Source organism: Muntiacus reevesi, chromosome 13 (assembly GCF_963930625.1).
Source record: "Muntiacus reevesi chromosome 13, mMunRee1.1, whole genome shotgun sequence".
Classification (NCBI taxonomy): domain Eukaryota; kingdom Metazoa; phylum Chordata; class Mammalia; order Artiodactyla; family Cervidae; genus Muntiacus; species Muntiacus reevesi.
This window is the reverse complement of record NC_089261.1, coordinates 63584078-63603027: the sequence shown is the minus strand read 5'-3', so window position 1 is coordinate 63603027 and position 18950 is coordinate 63584078. Positions and strand designations below refer to the sequence as shown.

Below are 18950 nucleotides of genomic sequence, written 5' to 3'. Positions count from 1 at the left end.
TAGCTTTTGGTGCCTTTGAATGTTCCAAACCAAAGCTTGCAAATGTGTACACATATATAAACTTTTTCCTGCTTTTTACAGAAATTTGTACTGAACTGTACCCATTACTCAGCAGCTTGCTTTTTTCGTTTGGTACTGAGGTTTCAGGTCTTCTCTCTGGGCCAGTGGACCTAAGTCTGACCCTTGTTCGCTTACGCCTGCCTCATATTCCCCGGTATGGGCACAGCATGGTCAAGTCAGTGTTTCCTCTAGTGATGGGCATTTCAGGTTGTTTTGTTTTTATTTATTTATTAACTTGCTGCTAAAAAACATGCCATAGTAGACAGTTTCCTGCCGGCACTGCCAGGAGTTCCCAAACATGAGGTGCCACCTTGCTTTCTAGGTCACCTACTTACATTGCGGTTGGAGAAAAACACCCCCTCATGAAAAGACATAAAAGGTAAACATATGGCATAGCTAGAGAGAGACTCACACAGCATCATCAAGATGAAAACCAGGCCTCTGGCTCCGCCTTCTCACTGCCGTGACGCTGTGTGTCCTCCCCACTTATCTGCACGCCTCTTCTGGACGGCAGCCCGGAACAGCACGCGGGCAGAGAGGCGGATGCCGAGCTCGCTGACTCAGGGAGCCCAGCTGGGGGAGGTCGCTAGGCAGACCCACTCCTGCCGAACAACACGGTGCGGGACACTGAGGCTTCCTTGCTTCTCTTTTCCAGAGACATATATAGTAGAATAATTACCCATGATCTGAGTGCCAATTATTAAAGGGTAGCTAATGATATTAAAAATAAGGACCAAGAAGAGAGTGAATGTCTAGGATATTTTGAATGCTTTGTATATAAGTTGTATTTTGCTACTTCAGTTTAAACCCAGCAAGTGTAAAAGAATGACTACACCCTTTAATGCGATCGGTGAGACCTGCAGGCTTTGGGACGGGGTTCCCTGAGGCCAGTCCTCCAAGAGCAAGCACATTTGGGAGCCCCTGTGCCCACTCCACCGAGGGCCCTTGAGTGGCTTCTTTCTCCTTCCCCACCCACTTTATTCATGCTCTCACTTCTGGAATGTGAAAAAGACAGAATTTCAGATAAATTGGGGAACGATTCAAGTGATACCACACTCAAGCTTTTCCCCTCCCTCCACAATCACCCCCTAAACTCACCAACTAGACACCTATCCTAATAACCAACAGCGTATGAGGTCCCAAAGCAGCTGTTAGCGCTGACATGCTGCTTGAATGGAGAGCACCAAGAGTGGTTATCAGTCTCAATCCTTTTCTTGAGTTTTGGTCCTCTTCCCAGGAGGAAGCAGAGCTCTGAGAGGATGGCTGTCACAGCCGTGGTTGCGGGGTGGGGATGGTGAAGACTGTGCCACATTCACAGGAGGGGACAGACGGCTAGCAGGTTCCAACACAGGCCACGAGGCAGAGCAGGGGCAACAGCAGGGGAGAGAGAGATGAACAGGAAGGAAAGCTGGGCACAAAGGAAAGATACGGTATTGCTGTGTTTGAATCATAAATATGCCAGATTACATGGGGTCTTCAGATTATCCCGTTTTAGCCAGCAGTACTCAGATGAAACATCCAGGGAGTTCCGAGTCAGGTAGTATTTGCAATAATGGGCTTTCATATCAGTGTACCTACTCCTTTTTATCATGGGCACTGCTATTTCCCAAAGACAAGATGTGTATTATTCAACTTGGAAAAGCTGTTAGGATGTGTAAAATCCAGTTGTTTGGAGGCCCTGGAGCCCTCTGCTCCGCACACCCCCTTGCTCTGCCATTTCACGTTCAGCCTGCTTCCCTTCAGCACGTCTCACCTTGTAAAATACCACATGGATCACTTTTCTATTATATTTATTGTTTGTTGTCTCCATCTCCTGCCCAAGTGTAAGCATCATGAGGGCAGAGTTCTTTGCTCTGTTCACTGACATATTCCCAGTACCTAGAACAGCATTTGTTATATAGCATGCATTCAATCAATACTGAATGAAAAAAAGAGCAGGTTACAAATGTTACCTAACCCCCAGGTTCTTGGGCTCCTTAATCAATAGAAAATGACTAGAGGCCAGACAAGAAATTCAGGCAAGGCTTTATGCGGGCCCCTCCTCTAGCAGCGGGGAGCGAGAACAAGCGACAGCTTCCCTTGCTCACTGGCTCTCCAACAGGGGCCAAGCTGGTTCCTGGTGTGGAGTGAGTCATGGATCCAGCTGGAGGGGTGTGTGTGTGTGTGTGTGTTGGTCCCTCAGTCATGTCCAAACTCTTTGCGATATCATGAACTGTAGCTTGCCAGGCTCCTCTGTCCATGGAATTCTCCAGTCAAGGATACTGGAGTGGGTAGCCATTCCCTTCTCCAGGGGATCGTCCCGACCCAGGAACTGAAGCCCGATCTCCTGCATTGGCAGGCAGATTCTTTACCTTCTGAGCTGGAGGGGCAGCATAGATGTTTTCCCACCCCTTAGGCGGTATTGTGTGCAGGGGGCATGTGCCGTACCCTGCTTTTGCTTGGGGTTCTTCAGAAGTGGCAGTTGGGTTCTTTGGTCTCTTTGTATCTTTTGTCCAGAATCTGCAACAAATGTAGATGCATGCAGCTATTTTAGTCTCATGTGGTTTCTTAGTTGCTTGAGGAGGGGTGTGTCCAAGTGCAAGCGTTGCAGCACGGCAGCCAAGAGTCCCAGGTCCCAGCCTGTCTCACAGAGAAATAGATATAAAATGATTCTCCTTTTGTTTTTCAAAATACCTGCATAATCAGGATCTTCCTGGCGGTCTGTGGTTAGGACTCAGCGCTTCCACTGCCATGGCCCGGCTTCAATCCCTGGTCGGGGAAGATCCCACAAGCCATGTGCTGCAGCCCAGAAACTCCAAAAAAACAAAAATGTCTACAATGCGATAATAGAAAAAAAATCTATAGATAGATGCACCAAATTTTAGATAATTTTTACTAGAGGGATGGGATTACAGGAGATTTTCTATCATATATTTCTCAATGTTTCCCATTTTTACAATAATTATTATTTTTGAAATGAAAAATAATGCTATAACAAAATAATGGATTAAAGAATTTGGTTAGACCTAAAAGAGCTTTGTTTATTTTCTGGGGTTATATTGGAAGAGCCTTTTCTGAAAGTTTGACATTGTTTTGATGACACTGAGTTGGGTTTTTGAACATAGACAAGGCTCGCCTCACTAATGTGCTACTGATAGGTTTCCATAGAGGGGCCATCTAATTTTTTTCCCAGTAGCGTAGTAGTAATTGTGTTATCTAGCATGCCCCCTGGGGCTCTTATGTAGGTGATAGATAGCAAACTTAAAGTGGGGTTGTCCTTCACTGTCCTGTCTCCCACCTCTCACTGTTAGGCGCACGCGGTAGGCAGACATGAGAGCAAGTGGCTAGTGAGTGGGTGCTGCTCTGGTGGCGGTCTGGGGTGTCCTGAGAGCTGGGTGGGAGGGAAGGCAAGTGTCAGGGAGCTGAAAGCGCTTCTGATCCTTAGCTCGGCTTTTCATATATCCTGAAAAGAGCTGGTCAGCAAAAGGTGCTTTATTGAACAGTGGCTGTAACAGGCCAACCACGAACGCTTGGAGTGCATTGTTTCACAGGGAGCATCTCCCCACAGGTGAGATCCAGAGGACAGGTGCCAAATACAAGATATATTCATTCTGTCTCTTGTGGAATAAAGGCAGAAGCAGCCTCATGAGATCCCATGTGCTGTGCAGAGTATGCATCATACAGCATTTGATTTTATTTTTGCTAATCTATTTATTTTTAGATTTCTCATCTTTTAAAAAGTTTATGGTCATCTTTCCAAGCTACTAAAAAGAACAATTGTGTTAAAGGAAAAAAGACGATTTCTTTCAGGAAAAAGTCTTGGTGGGAGAATTCTCTGGCGGTACAGTGATTAGGGCTCCATGCTGTCACTGCTGAGGGCCCGAGTTCAGTCCCTGGCCTGGGAGTTGAGATCCCACAAGCCATGCACTGTGGCCAGAGAAAAAGGAAAAAGGAAGTTTGGTGGTTGTGCTGTTGTTTAAAATACTCTCCCTAAGCACATAGCGCCCATTTTTAAATGAATGAGTTAAGATGGAGGAATGCTCACTCATGTATCCTTGCCCCCAAATTAAATATTTGAAGGGAGATGTCTTACCTTACTTCCAGGGTAAAACACTCTCTGTTTCATGTTAGTGAGGTGTAGGTTTACCTGACTATTCAATCCGAGACTGCGGAGCGCCCCCTGTAGGCTCTGGCGGCCCTCGGGGGAGGTTTTCCAGCACAGGCATGGGAGTGGAGGACCCAGGAGGCTTCACAGTGCGGGGAAATGGGCTCCTTGTTTCAATTGCCCCTCATTTTCAGGGAGACACTTATAAAGTGATTACACTCCCGTGGAAGATAGCTTCTACATAATTGAAGATTGTCCTGGCTATCTCTCATCAGAGAGGAAGAAAAGCCATATAAATTATTTACAGAGCTCCAAGTTGTTTCCTTTCATGAGCCCTGATTTTGTTTTTGTCTCTGCAAACTGAGATTTTGTTTATCCATGAATAGTTTTCCCTAGGGCATGAGAAATATGACTGTTTAATTATGAATGAGGTTTTTTGTTTGAGTCCATATTAACTAAAATGTGCAAAATCAACTGTTTTTCATTAGATCCCTTTCAGCTCCCCACCAGAACAGAACCAACAAAGGAACAAGCAATTCAACCAGCACCCACCAGGAAGCCCACTGTGATTCGAATTCCAGCCAAACCAGGAAAATGTAAGCAGTTCTCTGCCTCATTTATTTGTTACTCCAGGAGCTGGGGAGAAATATATGCTAATTTATCAATGTCTGCTTCTGAAATTATGTGTAATCGGCCATTTATTATTATTACTCATAGCTAAGAACATATAAAAGCAAGTTGTTTTTTCATAATTCTCTAGACAGTTAATTTAGATTTTACTTCTTTTTAACATCCTTTGAGGCAGAGAGATTAGAAGGAGGCTTAAACTCAGAATAAGTGTATTATCCTATGTTAGTGTCAGTAGTAAAGATAGAGTAGAGAAGTACTTGAAACTGATAGCAAATACAGTTGTATATGTCTGTTAGGAATATTTTATTCCGGTCAGCATAATCTAAATATAGCTATGTGTGAATTATCTGAAGGCAAATAACCAAAAGTTATAAAAACGTAGCAATGTATAAAAAGACTTTTTACTTAGTATAACATTACATGTTTAATAAACTTCCTTACTTGATTTTTTTGGGGGGCTGTCTTTGTGGGGGTCTTTGTGCTCAACCAGGGATCGAACCCAGGCTCTCGGCTTTGGGAGTGCAGAGCCCTCACCACTTTCACACTCTCACATGAAATTTTGGATGAGTTTTAGTAACTACTGCAAACAGAAATCTGATATTATTATAAGAGAGATTCCTAGAGGCCAAGGGAAAAAGTGTGTGAGATGTATGCGCACAAATGACATCCAGTGGACTCCAGGGTGATCACACACTTTCTCTGTTAGCCTCTTTCGTTTCATGTCCTCTAACGTTTTTTGCATAGCCCGGAGGCATCCTCGCCTCTGTCTGACGAGACTCTGCCCCTGCGCTCCTGGCAACAGCAGAGCAAGTATACCAGCCCTTCACCTGCAGCATCCCAGGGTCACACTGCAGGCGTGCCCTGCAACGCCATGAGTCCCTTTAGTTTAGGGTTTGACCCCTCTCTTTGTAAAACACTGCCTAGAAGCATCATGCTGGTTTTAGTCTCTTGATGGTTTTATTACTGAATGGCTCCAATCCACGTAGTGAGAAGATTGAACAGAGTTGCTTTGAAAAATGAGGAGGAGAGAAAGTCAACAGTACCAAAATCTAGTGGCTTTTCACTTCGCTCAGTCCAGTCGCTCAGTCGTGTCCGACTCTTTGTGACCTCATGGACTGCAGCACGCCAGGCCTCCCTGTCCATCCCCAACTCCCTAAGTTTACTCAAACTCGTGTCCATCACGTCAGTGATGCCATCCAACCATCTTATCCTCTGTCGTCCCCTTCTCCTCCCACCTTCTATCTTTCCCAGCATCAGGGTCTTTTCCAATGAGTCGGTCTTCGCATCAGGTGGTCAAAGTGTTGGAGTTTCAGCTTCAGCATCAGTCCTTCCAATGAATATTCAGGACTGATTTCCTTTCAGATTGACTGGTTGGGTCTCCTTGCAGTCCAAGGGACTCTCAAGAGCCTCCTCCAACAACATAGTTCAAAAGCATCAATTCTTCAGCACTCAGCTATCTTTATAGTCCAACTCTCACATCCATACATGACTACTGGAAAAACCATAGCCTTGACTAGACGGACCTTTGTTGGCAAAGTAATGTCTCTGCTTTTTAATATACTGTCTAGGTTGGTCATAACTTTTCTTCCAAGGAATAAGCATCTTTTAATTTCATGGCTGCAGTCACCATCTGCAGTAATTTTGGAGCCCCAAAAAATAAAGTCTGTCACGGTTTCCACTGTTTCCCCATCTATTTGCCATGAAGTGATGGAACCAGATGTCATGATCTTAGTTTTCTGAATGTTAAGCTTTATGCCAACATTTTTACTCTCCCCTTTCACTTTCATCAAGAGGCTCTTTAGTTCTTCTTTGCTTTCTGCCATAAGAGTGGTGTTGTCTGCATATCTGAGGTTATTGATATTTCTCCTGGCACTCTTGATTCCAGCTTGTGCTTCATCCAGCCCAGCGTTTCTCATGATGTACTCTGCATATAAGTTAAATAAGTAGAGTAACAATATACAGCCTTGATGTACTCCTTTTCCGATTTGGAACCAGTCTGTTGTTCCATGTCCAGTTTTAACTATTGCTTCTTGACCTGCATACAGATTTCTCAGGAGGCAGGTCAGGTGGTCTGGTATTCCCATCTCTTTAAGAATTTTCCACAGTTTGTTTCTTGATCCACACAGCCAAAGGCTTTGGCATAGTCAATAAAACAAAAATAGATGTTTTTCTGGAACTCTTTTGCTTTCTCGATGATCCAGAGGATGTTGGCCATTTGACCTCTGGTTCCTCTGCCTTTTCTAAATCCAGCTTCAACATCTAGAAGTTCACGGTTCACGTACTGTTGAAGCTTCGTAGGAAGTTATATAGTAGTGTTAGACTAAAGAACTGGTCATGTGTTTCTTTTGACAGCATGATATAACCCACAGATATAGCCCACGTGACAGCTCATTGGGTTGTCTGCTTGCTTGCTGTTACCTTATTATAACGTGTCTTGGGTTTTAATAAGCTGTGTGAGATATAATGATAATAAATATTGTCCAAAGCTCATGTGGCTTCAAGGAATATAACTTGTACATTGCAGTGTATTCTCCTGTTGTGTCAGGGTCCCCGAAACCCCCATGTTTGGTGATTTGCTTGGAGGACTCACAGAACTTAGCATACAGTTGTGTTTCCAGCTGTGACTTACAGAAGGCAACATCTGCAGAGGGAAGCGGTGCATGGGGCCAAGTCTGGAGGAAGCCAGGCCCCAGCTTCCGGGAGTCCTCTCCTAGTTGGGTTGCACAGGCTGTTCCTCAGTCTCCTCAGCTGTGAAACGTCAGTCACGGAAGCTCATTAGAGACGCAGTACCCAGGGCTTTGTTGGGGCTGTTTGCATGGGCGCCTCTAGAAGTTTTGTTATGTACCAAGATTCCAGATTCCCAGAAGGAAAGCAGGTGTTCAGCATAAACCACATTCTTTTGTTTTATCTGTCCTGGGAATGGTGGGAACCTTCCCCAAATCCGGCTTTCTAGGCCATCAAGGGCCAGCCTTGTAACTCAGTCCTGCGATGTTTCTTCTTCTCTATACACTGATAAGTCGAATTAGTAGTCCTGAAATCCTAAAAAGACATGTTGAAGAAGCACCTTTATTTATTACCCTGACAAAGCTCCAGGAGCTATTAGAAAGCTGAGTTCTGTACTGCTATATGTAAGAGAACTGAAGGGCTAGTTCCTAGAGAATTATTTCTATTTATATAAAAACTAATTCCCCAGGGGCTTTCCTGGTGGTCCAGAGGTTAAGACTATGCTACCACTTCAAGGGACACTGGTTTGATCCCTGGTAGGGGAACTAAGATCTTACATTCCACAAGGCACAGCCAAAAAAAAAAAAAATCAGTCCCCTCAAATTTTATTATTACAATTATTAAGCAATGCATATATGCTGTGGAGGAAAAATAAATAAGACTCGGGGTCCGAAGAACTTGGAATGCATAAGAAAAGAAACGAACAGCTTTGTGGTACAAAACTCCTTCCTCTGAACCTGTCAGCTTCTTCCCCTGGAGATCTGTTTCTTCTGACTCAGATGTCCTTTCCCCAGATAGCTGCATAGCTTCCTTCTTCATTGTTCTTTCAGATTGTTGCTCATATGGCACTTTTCTCATTGAGGCCTCTGCTGACCACTTTATTTGAAATCAAAAATCGCCACCTCCCCCACGTACCCACATCAGATAATTGCTATGTCCCTTCCTTCCAGGAAGCTATCTCCTCTCTACTTTCGTGTTCTTACTGCTTTGTACCCTTCAGTTTTTTGTCATGACAATATATCCTAAGTGATTCATTATTTCTGCATAAGAATAAGGAAACTACAAGACAGAGAGTCTTCAAGGTGGCAGCTGAGTCGGACAGTCTCTGTGTGGCAGCCCCGCTTCTCACTAAGAAAGGTCACCTGTATCTGGATCCTTGTTTTCCTAGTAGCTGGCGTAGGCACTTCCCTCTTTTGAGAGTGTTTCCCTGTCTGTGAATAAAACAGGAACTCATCCTTTTGTTACAAGTTTTTCATGTGAAATGGAAACAGAGAGTGTTCATTTGAATGAGAAAAATTCCCATCTCCTTTAAATACCTTAACCAGTAAAAGGTGGCTTTAGCCTCCTTTATATGTTACCATCATCCTCTCTCCAAGTATTTTGCACACAGCTTTAATTAGCTATCACAAATTAAACCTGGTCATCTTTGTTTTCTTCTTTTTATAATAAGTTGGCACACTATTTCTGGGTTAAGGATATAATTTGGATGTAAAGATATTGCGTGTGGAAATGAGAGCAAGTAAGCCCATTAATCTGGAGCTGATGAATTGGAAAGCACATTTAATTATTTGGATTGGGGGAGAGTTGGTCACACCACCTATTGGGAAGCAGCAAGGCTTATTACAATGAAAATAGACTTTTGGGTTCAAAGCTGTGGTCTGACTGTTACTAGCATCAAGACCTGGATGTTTTTGTTGTTCAGTTGCTAAGTCATGTCCAACTCTTTTGCTACCTCATGGATTGCAGCATGCCAGACTTTCCTGTCCTTCACCATCTCCCAGAGTTTGCTCTAACTCTTGTCCATTGAGCCAGTGATGCCATATAACTATCTCATCCTCTGTCAATCCCCTTTTCCTCTTGCCTTCCATCTTTCCCAACAGCAGGGTCTTTTCCAATGAGTTGACTCTTCATATCAGGTGCCCAAAGTATTGGAGCTTCAGGATCAGTACTTCCATTGAATATTCAAGTTTGATTTCCTTTAGGATTGACTGGTTTGACCTCCTTGCTGTCCAAAGGACTCTCAAGGGTCTTCTCCAGCACCAGAGTTCAAAAGCATCAGTTCTTCAGCACTCAGTCTTCTTTATGGTCCAACTCTCACATCCATACATGACCACTGGAAAAACCATAGCTTTGACTGTACACACCTTTGTCAGCAAAGTGATGCTTCTGCTTTTTAATACCCTGTCTAGCTTTGTCATAGCTTTTCTTCCAAGGAGGAACTGTCTTTTAATTTCATGGCTGCAGTCACCATCCATAGTCATTTTGGATCCAAAGAAAATAAAATCTGTCATTGTTTCCATTTTTTCCCCATCTATTTGCCATGAAGTAATGGGACCAGAAGCCGTGATGTTAGTGTTTTAAATGTTGAGTTTTAAACTAGTTTTTTCACTCTCCTTTTTCCCTTTCATCAAGAGGCTCTTTAGCTCCTCTTCACTTTCTGCCGTTAGGGTGATATCATCTCTATATCTGAGGTTGTTGATTTCTCCTGGTAATCTTGATTCCAGCTTGTGATTCATCTAGCCCAGCATTTCACATGATGTACCCAGCATATAAGTTAAATAAGCAGGGTAACAATATACAGCTTTGATGTACTTCTTTCCCAATTTTGAACCAGTCCTTCATTTCATGTCTGGTTCTAACTGTTGCTTCTTGTCCTGCATACACGTTTCACAGGTGGTCTGGTACTCCCATCTCTTTAAGAATTTTCCACAGTTTGTTGTGATCCACACAGTCAAAGGCTTTAGCATAGTCAATGAAGCAGATTTTCTTTGGAATTCCCTTGCTCTTTTCTATGATCTAGCGGATATTGGAAAATTGATCTCTGGTTCCTCTACCTTTTCTAAATTCAGCTTATACATCTGGAAGTTCTCTGTTCATGTACTGTTGAAGCAAGACCTGGATAGTTCATTTGTTTTCTTCTCAGCTTCAGTTTCTTCATCGGTAAAATGGATGCAACAGTATCTAGCATAGTACGGTCTAATATGGTAGCCAGTAACCATATGTGGCTACGGAGAACTTACAATGTGGTCCATGCAACAGTGGGACTGAACTTTTTATTTTATTTTAATTAAGATTTAAGTTCAAACTGCCATATGTGGCTACTAGCTAGTGGACTCAACAGATCTAGCACTTAGATAAATGTCGGTTAGAGAAATGCATATGAATAAAGTGCCTTAACTTAATGCCTGGTCCATAGAAGGTTCCAACAAATGCTGGCTTACTGTTGTAATTATTTAGTATCATTTTTACTCTTGATAAAACATTTGGTAAAATTAACTGATGACTGCTAACCCATCGATTTTCTGAGATTTGCCAGGAGATCTTTCTCATTTGCTTAGCTATCTATTCTTTTGTGTATAGACATTTTCCTAAGGAAGTAAGCTGCAGTCTTTTCATCCTGTGAAAACTTCGAAGACTAGAAATTACTGATTAATTATTTCTATTTTTCCAGGTTTACATGAAGAGGATCCACAAAGCCCACCTCCTCTCCCTACTGAAAAACCTATTGGAAACACCTTTAGCACAGTATCTGGAAAGCTTGGTAATGTTGACAGAACTAGAAACTTGGTAAGTGGTCATTATTGGTTGTCCTAAGCTACGCACTAATTTTAAGTACTCAGCTGATGTCTAAATTATTTTACTATTGGTCAGATAAAACCTTTATTACAAACCATTTTCTAAGCTCCATGTACTTATTTAATATTTTTAAAATTCATATAGGATAAAAGACTTAGGCTAATTCATTATACTTCATCATCAAATAATTTGCCCTATACCAGTATGTTGTTCGGAGAAGGCAATGGCACCCCACTCCAGTACTCTTGCCTGGAAAATCCCATGGACGGAGGAGCCTGGTAGGCTACAGTCCATGGGGTCCGAAGAGTCGGACATGGCTGAGCAACTTCACTTTCACTTTTTACTTTTATGCATTGGAGAAGGAAATGGCAACCCACTCCAGTGTTCTTGCCTAGAGAATCCCAGGGATGGGGTCTCACAGAGTCGGACATGACTGAAGTGACTTAGCAGCAGTATATTGTCTTTTAAAATTTTTTTTTATTTTTTACATTTTTGGTTGCACTGAGTCTTTGTTGTGATGCATGGGTTTCTCCTTGCAGTGGCTTCTCTTGTTTATAGAGCCTGAACTCTAGAGTGCACAGGCCGAGTAGCTCCATGGCATGTGGGATCTTCCGGGACCAGGGAAGGAACCTGTGTCCTCTGCATTGGCAGGCAAACTCAGATCACCCTGAGAGTCCCAGCATTATCTTTTAAATAGCACTGATGATGAGGAAGTTATTACAAATCTCCAAGAACTTTAAATTTTTGTGAAAACAGATTTAGTTCATTGATCAGATTATATTTGAAATACTGAATGAATCACATAATTTTAAGATAATCATGAGAATTTGTTCATCTGAAATTTAGGTGAAAGTTATTTTTTAAATTTAAAATTAGTGCTTTAGCATGTGCTTGTTAACAGATGGTAGTCAAAAGTTTTAAATATATACACATTTTTAAATTTTTTTTAATTTTTATTTTATTTTATTTTTTTAATTTTTTTATTTTTCAGTGGGTTTTGTCATACATTGATATGAATCAGCCCTAGAGTTGCACGTATTCCCCATTCCAATCCCCCTCCCACCTCCCTCTCCACCCGATTCCTCTGGGTCTTCCCAGCCCACCAGGCCCGAGCACTTGACTCATGCATCCCACCTGGGCTGGTGATCTGTTTCACCGTAGATAATATACATGCTGTTCTTTCGAAACATCCCACCCTCACCTTCTCCCACAGAGTTCAAAAATCTGTTCTGTACTTCTGTGTCTCTTTCTGTTTTGCATATAGGGTTATCATTACCATCTTTCTAAATTCCATATATATGTCCAACTTCAATACCATTTTTCCATACTTTTTGAAATTCCTAGGTTATCTTTACAGTTTGTTTCAAAAGAAACCAGTTCTTAAAGTCTTAGAGCCAAATTTTCAGTTCAAATTTCGTAATAGCTTTACATTGTGAGTTAACTATGCTTATTATACATGCAAACTGATCTAATCATCTAGTGAAAAGAAATTTCTTTGATGGATCCATTAAATTGAATTAGCCAATATCAAGTTAATGAGATTTTCCTGTAGGCTGAATTAAAATTTAGTGATCACTTGCATTTCAAAGTCATTGGTAATAAATTTTTATTAAAACTGGCCCAAGGAAACCCAAAAGAGGATGATAGAGATCCTGCCATAGAGTTGTTGAATGGGGGAAATCTCGTATTTCCATGGAGAAAAAGTTACTTGAGAAGGTTACTAGCCTCTACTGTGAAGGGCTGTAGAATGGAGTGAGAGGATGATGAGTAGACATACTTAGCATTCATTGAGTCATGGGCTTTGTCAACCATAAAGCTGTATTAAAATATTAAGTATTATTCCATTTGGTGTTAAGCAATCCACAAAGCAACTCCAACATAGAAAAAAAAGAGTAAAGAAAAGGAAGTTAGAATAAACTGAACCATCTAGAGAGGGAACTTTATTCATAACTGTTTCTGCCTCGCATGAACAGCGTGACAGAAATCTCATCCTGCAGTGTTTACAGAGGGGGGTGGGCAGAGCTCAGAGCCCCCTGAGCTGTGCTGTAATGAATGCGTGTGTAACAGACACACTGGGTCTGAGGGAAGAAGAGACAAGAAAGAGATCCCAGGTTAAATGGTTTGGCTGAAGTCACGCACATAGATTTCCAGGGCCAGGAATCTATGACTGAGAAATTCCTGTTGTTTTAAGAATTACAATGACTGAGTGGATTTTCAACCAGAGGCCAGAAAGTCTTCAGGTGTGGGGAAAGATCTCTGGAAAGAATGTTTCACCAGTGCGATGACCCATGCAGAGAGGGTCTTTGACAGGTGAGTCTTCTGATGAGGCGCAGAACAAAGACCCTCTACTGCTTCTCCTGCCTAAGAGCCAGGGAATTTTCCGTCTCATGACAAGATGGCTGTCCCTGCAAAATCTCAGTCCTCACTTAAACGATAAAGGACTCCAGGGTGAGAAGCATCAGGAGGCAAATGGTGCCATATTCTGTCAGTAAGAGCAGACTTCTGTGGAAATCCAGGGCTTCTGCTAGCCCGCGCAGGGAGAGAGTTGGGGGACGTGGCCCGGAAGGTGGAAGACGTCTCAGCTGCAGCCCACGAGCTCTCTGATGAGTTCAGGACGTGAGAAGTGGTATCAGTGCCTGGAGAAAGAAGAGAAGGCACATCTGCAGAGGCTGCTCAGTGATTCCAGTGAACAGGAATGTGGTTTTGGAAGAGATGTCTGTCTTTTGAAAATACAGCAAGAAAGGGGGGAGGGACTGGAATTATTTTTAAATTGAACATAAGAAACCATCCCAAGGAAGATGAAGAAAGAGATGGCATCTGCAGGGCAGTACAAACAGAAAAACCAACTTCACCCAGAACTAAAATGCTTACCCAAACACATCAAAAGTCATAGTTCAGGGATGTCAGAGCTAGAGAAAAACTGCAAAAGGCAACTACAAGCTCCATGCATGTGTGGAATATTGAAAAACAGGAAATCCCTAATCAATAATCTTCCAAAGACTGTCAGCAGAAGCTGTGCGCAAACCTGAACTTGACCAGACACTGAGACTATGGCTCCTGCAAGAACCAAGCCCCTCCTCAGTATGTGAAGTCTGTCCAGTGCAGCAATGCCTTTTCGAGTGTGCCTAACAGTCCTGGAAGATTCGAGTATACTGCCTTTTTTTCTGATTTATTTTTGCTCATAATTCAAAGTTGAGAAATTAAAAAGATATTTAAGATTTCCCATAAAGATATATAAACCACCCAGAGAAAACTGCAGCTAATATTTGGTAGAAGATTAGGATTGTGTGGTATGTCTTTATTAAAGTACATCATCCATGTCAAATTTATACATCTTTTTCTAATCTGCCCTTAGTTATTAAGTAATTTTGAAGAAAAAGTATATGAGTTCCTACCTATCTGCTGGAGTGTTTTTCTCTTTGTTTCAATTTTAAAGGTCACCAAAGAAGTAAATGAGTTTTTCAGGTATCATAGCAGGATTTGTTGGGAGGCATATAGGCAGCAGTGTATTTATAAGGCATGGATGATGGTCTGTAATATTGCAGGGTTTATGAGCTGGTGACTTGCCTCACTACATTAACTGAACTCATTAGTGAAACCAGGTTTTAAGGGCAAGCTTAATTTGTTTTTTAAAATGGGATTATAAAACATTGAAACATATTCAGATGATCGCAGTTATTAGCAATTAATCATTTGGTATTTAAAGAAAAGTTATAAATATTCAGTGTGAATTACAAACCACAAAAGTGAGTTTTAACTCATTTGTAAGATAAGAAGGGGGAAAAGAGACCAAATTAGCCCAAAGATTATCAATCTGTAGCTATATCACCTTTACAAAAAAAAAAAAGGAATGTCATTTTAAAGACCTAGCATTCCCCTCCCCTCTGGTGATCTTGGAAAAATATTATTTCCTGGATGTCAATGGTCAGGGCTTAGAAAGTAGCAAAGTTGAAAAAAAGAGACTCAATTAGAATTAGAAGAATTCAGTGAGGACTTTTCCCTTGAAATAAAGAATAAAAGTCTTGGCATTAAGAGCCTCTAACTTCTCATTCAATAGATGATCTGAAAAAATTTTCCATGTTTTATAGTCATTACCCAACCCCTGGGCAATAACGTGTTCAGAAAACTTATTTAATTATCACAGTTTGAACCCCTTCTCCTAGAGAAGTCTTCCTGTTGATCTCCACACTTTCAATTTCTCTCATCTACTTTCTTTTTTTTTTTTTTTAATTAGTTGGAGGCTAATTACTTTACAGTATTGTAGTGGTTTTTGTCATAAATTGACATGAATCAGCCATGGGTTTACATGTGTTCCCCATCCCATCTCATCTACTTTCAGACCAAAGATTCCAACTCTCCCTCTCTTGTTTTTCACACCACCTCCCTTTGCTCTTTCCTCCAAAAATCTTCTCAGCACATCCAAACTTGCCTTTGCTCTAGATGTATAGTTCAGTTCAGTTCAGTTGCTCAGTTGTGTCCAACTCTTTGTGACCCTATGGACTGTAGCACACCAGGCTTCACTGTCCATCACCAACTCTTGGTGATGCCATCCAACCATCCCATCCTCTGTCATCCCCATCTCCTCCTGCCTTCAATCTTTCCCAGCATCAGGGTCATTTCAAACGAGTCAGTTCTTTGCCTGAGGTGGCCAAAGTATTGGAGTTTCAGCTTTACGGTCAGTCCTTCCAATGAATATTCAGAACTGATTTCCTTTAGGATGGACTGGTTGGATCTCCTTGCAGTCCAAGGGACTCTCAAGAGTCTCCTCCAACACCACAATTCAAAAGCATTAGTTCTTTAGCGCTCAGCTTTCTTTATAGTCCAACTCTCCCATCCATACATGACTACTGGAAAAACCATAGCCTTGACTAGACAGACCTTTGTTGACAAAGTAATGTCTCTGCTTTTTAATATGCTGTCTAGGTTGGCCATAAGTTTTCTTCCAAGGAGCAAGCGTCTTTTAATTTCATGGCTGCAGTCACCATTTGCAGTGATATTAGAGCCCCCCAAAATAAAGTCAGACACTGTTTCCATTGTTTCCCCATCTATTTGCCCAGAAGTGATGGGACCAGATGCCATGATCTTAGTTTTCTGAATGTTGAGCATTAAGTCAACTTTTTCACTCCTCTTTCACTTTCATCAAAGGGCTCTTTAATTCTTCTTTACTTTCTGCCATAAGGGTGGTGTCATCTGCATATCTGAAGTTATTGATATTTCTCCCAGCAATCTGGATTCCAGCTTGTGCTTCATCCAGCCCAGCATTTCTCATGATGTACTCTGTATATAAGTTAAATAAGCAGAGTGACAATATGAAGCCTTGACGTACTCCTTTCCCAATTTGGAACCAGTCTGTTGTTCTAACTGTCCAGTTCTAACTGTTGCTTCTTGACCTGCATACAGGTTTCTCAGGAGGCAGGTCAGGTGGTCTGGTATTCCCATCTCTTTAAGGATTTTCCACAGTTTGTTTGTTGATCCACACAGTCAAAGGCTTTGGCATAGTCAGTAAAGCAGAAATAGATGTTTTTCTGGAACTCTTTGGCTCTTTCGATGATCCAACGGATGTTGGCAATTTGATCTCTGGTTCCTCTGCCTTTTGTAAATCCAGCTTGAACATCTGGAAGTTCACTGTTCACGTACTGTTAAAGCCTGGCTTGGAGAATTTTGAGCATTACTTTGCTAGCGTGTGAGATGAGTGCAGTTGTGCAGTAGTTTGAGCATTCTTTGGCATTGCCTTTCTTTGGGATTGGAATGAAAACTGACCTTTTCCAGTCCCGTGGCCACTGCTGGGTTTTCCAATTTTGCTTGCATATTGAGTGCAGCCCTTTCACAGCATCATCTTTTAGGATTTGAAATAGCTCAACTGGAATTCCATCACCTCCACTAGCTTTGTTCTTTGTGATGCTTACTAAGGCACACTTGACTTCACATTCCAGGATGTCTGGCTCTAGGTGAGTAATCACACCATCATGGTTATCTGGGTTGTGAAGATCTTTTTTGTATAGTTCTGTGTATTCTTGCTGCCTCTTCTTAATATCTTCTGCTGCTGTTAGGTTCATACCATTTCTCTTCTTCATTGTGCTCATCTTTGCATGAAATATTCCCTTGGTATCTCTAATTTTCTTGAGGAGGTCTCTAGTCTTTCCCATTTTGTTGTTTTCCTCTATTTCTTTGCACTGATCACTGAGGAAGGCTTTCATACCTCTCCCTGTTGTTCCTTGGAACTCTGCATTCAAATGGGAATGTCTTTCCTTTTCTCCTTTGCTTTTCGCTTTTCTTCTTTTGTAAGGCCTCCTCAGACAGCCGTTTTGCCTTTTGCACTTCTTTTTCTTGGGGATAGCCTTGATCCCTGTCTCCTGTACAATGTCACGAACCTCTGTCCATTGTTCATCAGGCACTCTGTCTATCAGATCTAGTCCCTTGAATCTATTTCCCACTTCCACTGTATAATCATAAGGGATTTGACTTAGGTCATACCTGAATGGTCTAGTGGTTTTCCCTACTTTCTTCAATTTAACTCTAAATTTGGCAATAAGGAGTTTATGATCTGAGCTCAGTCAGCTCCTGGTCTTGTTTTTGCTGACTATATAGAGCTTCTCCATCTTTGGCTGCAAAGAATATAATCAATCTGATTTTGGTATTGACCATCTGGTGGTGTCTATGTGTAAAGTCTTCTCCTGTGTTATTGGAAGAGGGTATTTCTTGTGACCAGCACGTTCTCTTGGCAAAATTCTATTAACCTTTGCCCTGCTTTATTCTGTACTCTAAGGCCAAATTTGCCTGTTACTCCAGGTATCTGTTGACTTTCTACTTTGCATTCCAGTCCCCTATAATGAAAAGGACATCATTTTTGGGTGTTCGTTCTAGAAGGTCTTGTAAGTCTTCATAGAACCATTCAACTTCAGCTTCTTTAGCATTATTGTTTGGGGGCATAGACTTGGATTACTGTGATATTGAATGGTTTGCCTTGGAAACGAAGAGAGAGCATTCTGTCATTTTTGAGATTGTGTCCAAGTACTGCATTTCAGACTCTTCTGTTGACCATGATGGCTGCTCCTTTTCTTCCAAGGGTTTCTTGTGGTATAAGCTGTCTGCTTTCTCAAGCCTTCTCTGTTCTTCTCACATGCTTTCCTTTCAGGCCACTCCTTAAGTTTCTGTTATGTTCCCACTTCCTTCCAGTTCAAAACCCACCACACAATGTGGAAACCAGCCAGTATGAGAGATTTGGCTGTTCTAGGTAAAACACACTAATCAACCACCTCACTTACTATATGTTTAAACTTAGGAGCACTGCATATCTTAAGTATTGTCATGGGATAAATAAATGCCATATTTAAAAAAAATTCCCTACAGTGCCTGCTTAAATTGGCGCTCTGTAGCCTATCGTGAGTTAAGCACCATCCTTAATTCCTTAGAACATGCTGGGTGTGCAATCTCCAGTGCCGTCGGGTGGGCCATGGCCCGCGGCAGCAGACCCCCAGCCTCTACCTCTCTGTTCTCAGTTGCACTGTGACATGGACAGTGAGGACCGAGATGAGAAAACTCTTCTAATCTCCTTTCTGTAACTCAGCTACTTATAGATCCACTTATAGATCTAGCCAAAAATTTGTCCATAATTCCTCTTGACATGCCTTGTTTCAGATTAACCTTAACTGAAAATCATTCTCTGATTCTTTCAGGAATCTGACATTGCTGGTCAATCAGGAGGATCTGTGCGAGGACCCCCAAGGTTGCCACCCAGGTAGGTAAGCGTGGGAAAACCTCTAAAAAGTCAGTTAAAGAAAATCTAATGACTCCAAGACCAGACTTTCTTTTCTGTGTTGTTGGCCTTCTGTCTTTTTTTAGAAATAACTCACAAATTTATGCAGGCCACTAGCCC

The 18950-nt window shown here is 41.9% G+C and overlaps 1 protein-coding gene across 4 annotated transcripts in view; it reads left to right on the top strand.

Annotated features, from left to right (window-relative positions):
• The window catches only part of SH3D19 (SH3 domain containing 19), a 79781-nt gene that overhangs the window by 38240 nt on the left and 22591 nt on the right, over positions 1 to 18950 (top strand). For all 4 annotated transcript variants that reach the window (XM_065903932.1, XM_065903931.1, XM_065903930.1 and 1 more), the window contains exons 7-9: positions 4633 to 4740; positions 10950 to 11065; positions 18751 to 18812. In XM_065903932.1, coding sequence (XP_065760004.1) covers positions 4633 to 4740; positions 10950 to 11065; positions 18751 to 18812 — 286 coding nt within the window. The remainder of the gene's footprint in view (positions 1 to 4632; positions 4741 to 10949; positions 11066 to 18750; positions 18813 to 18950) is intronic.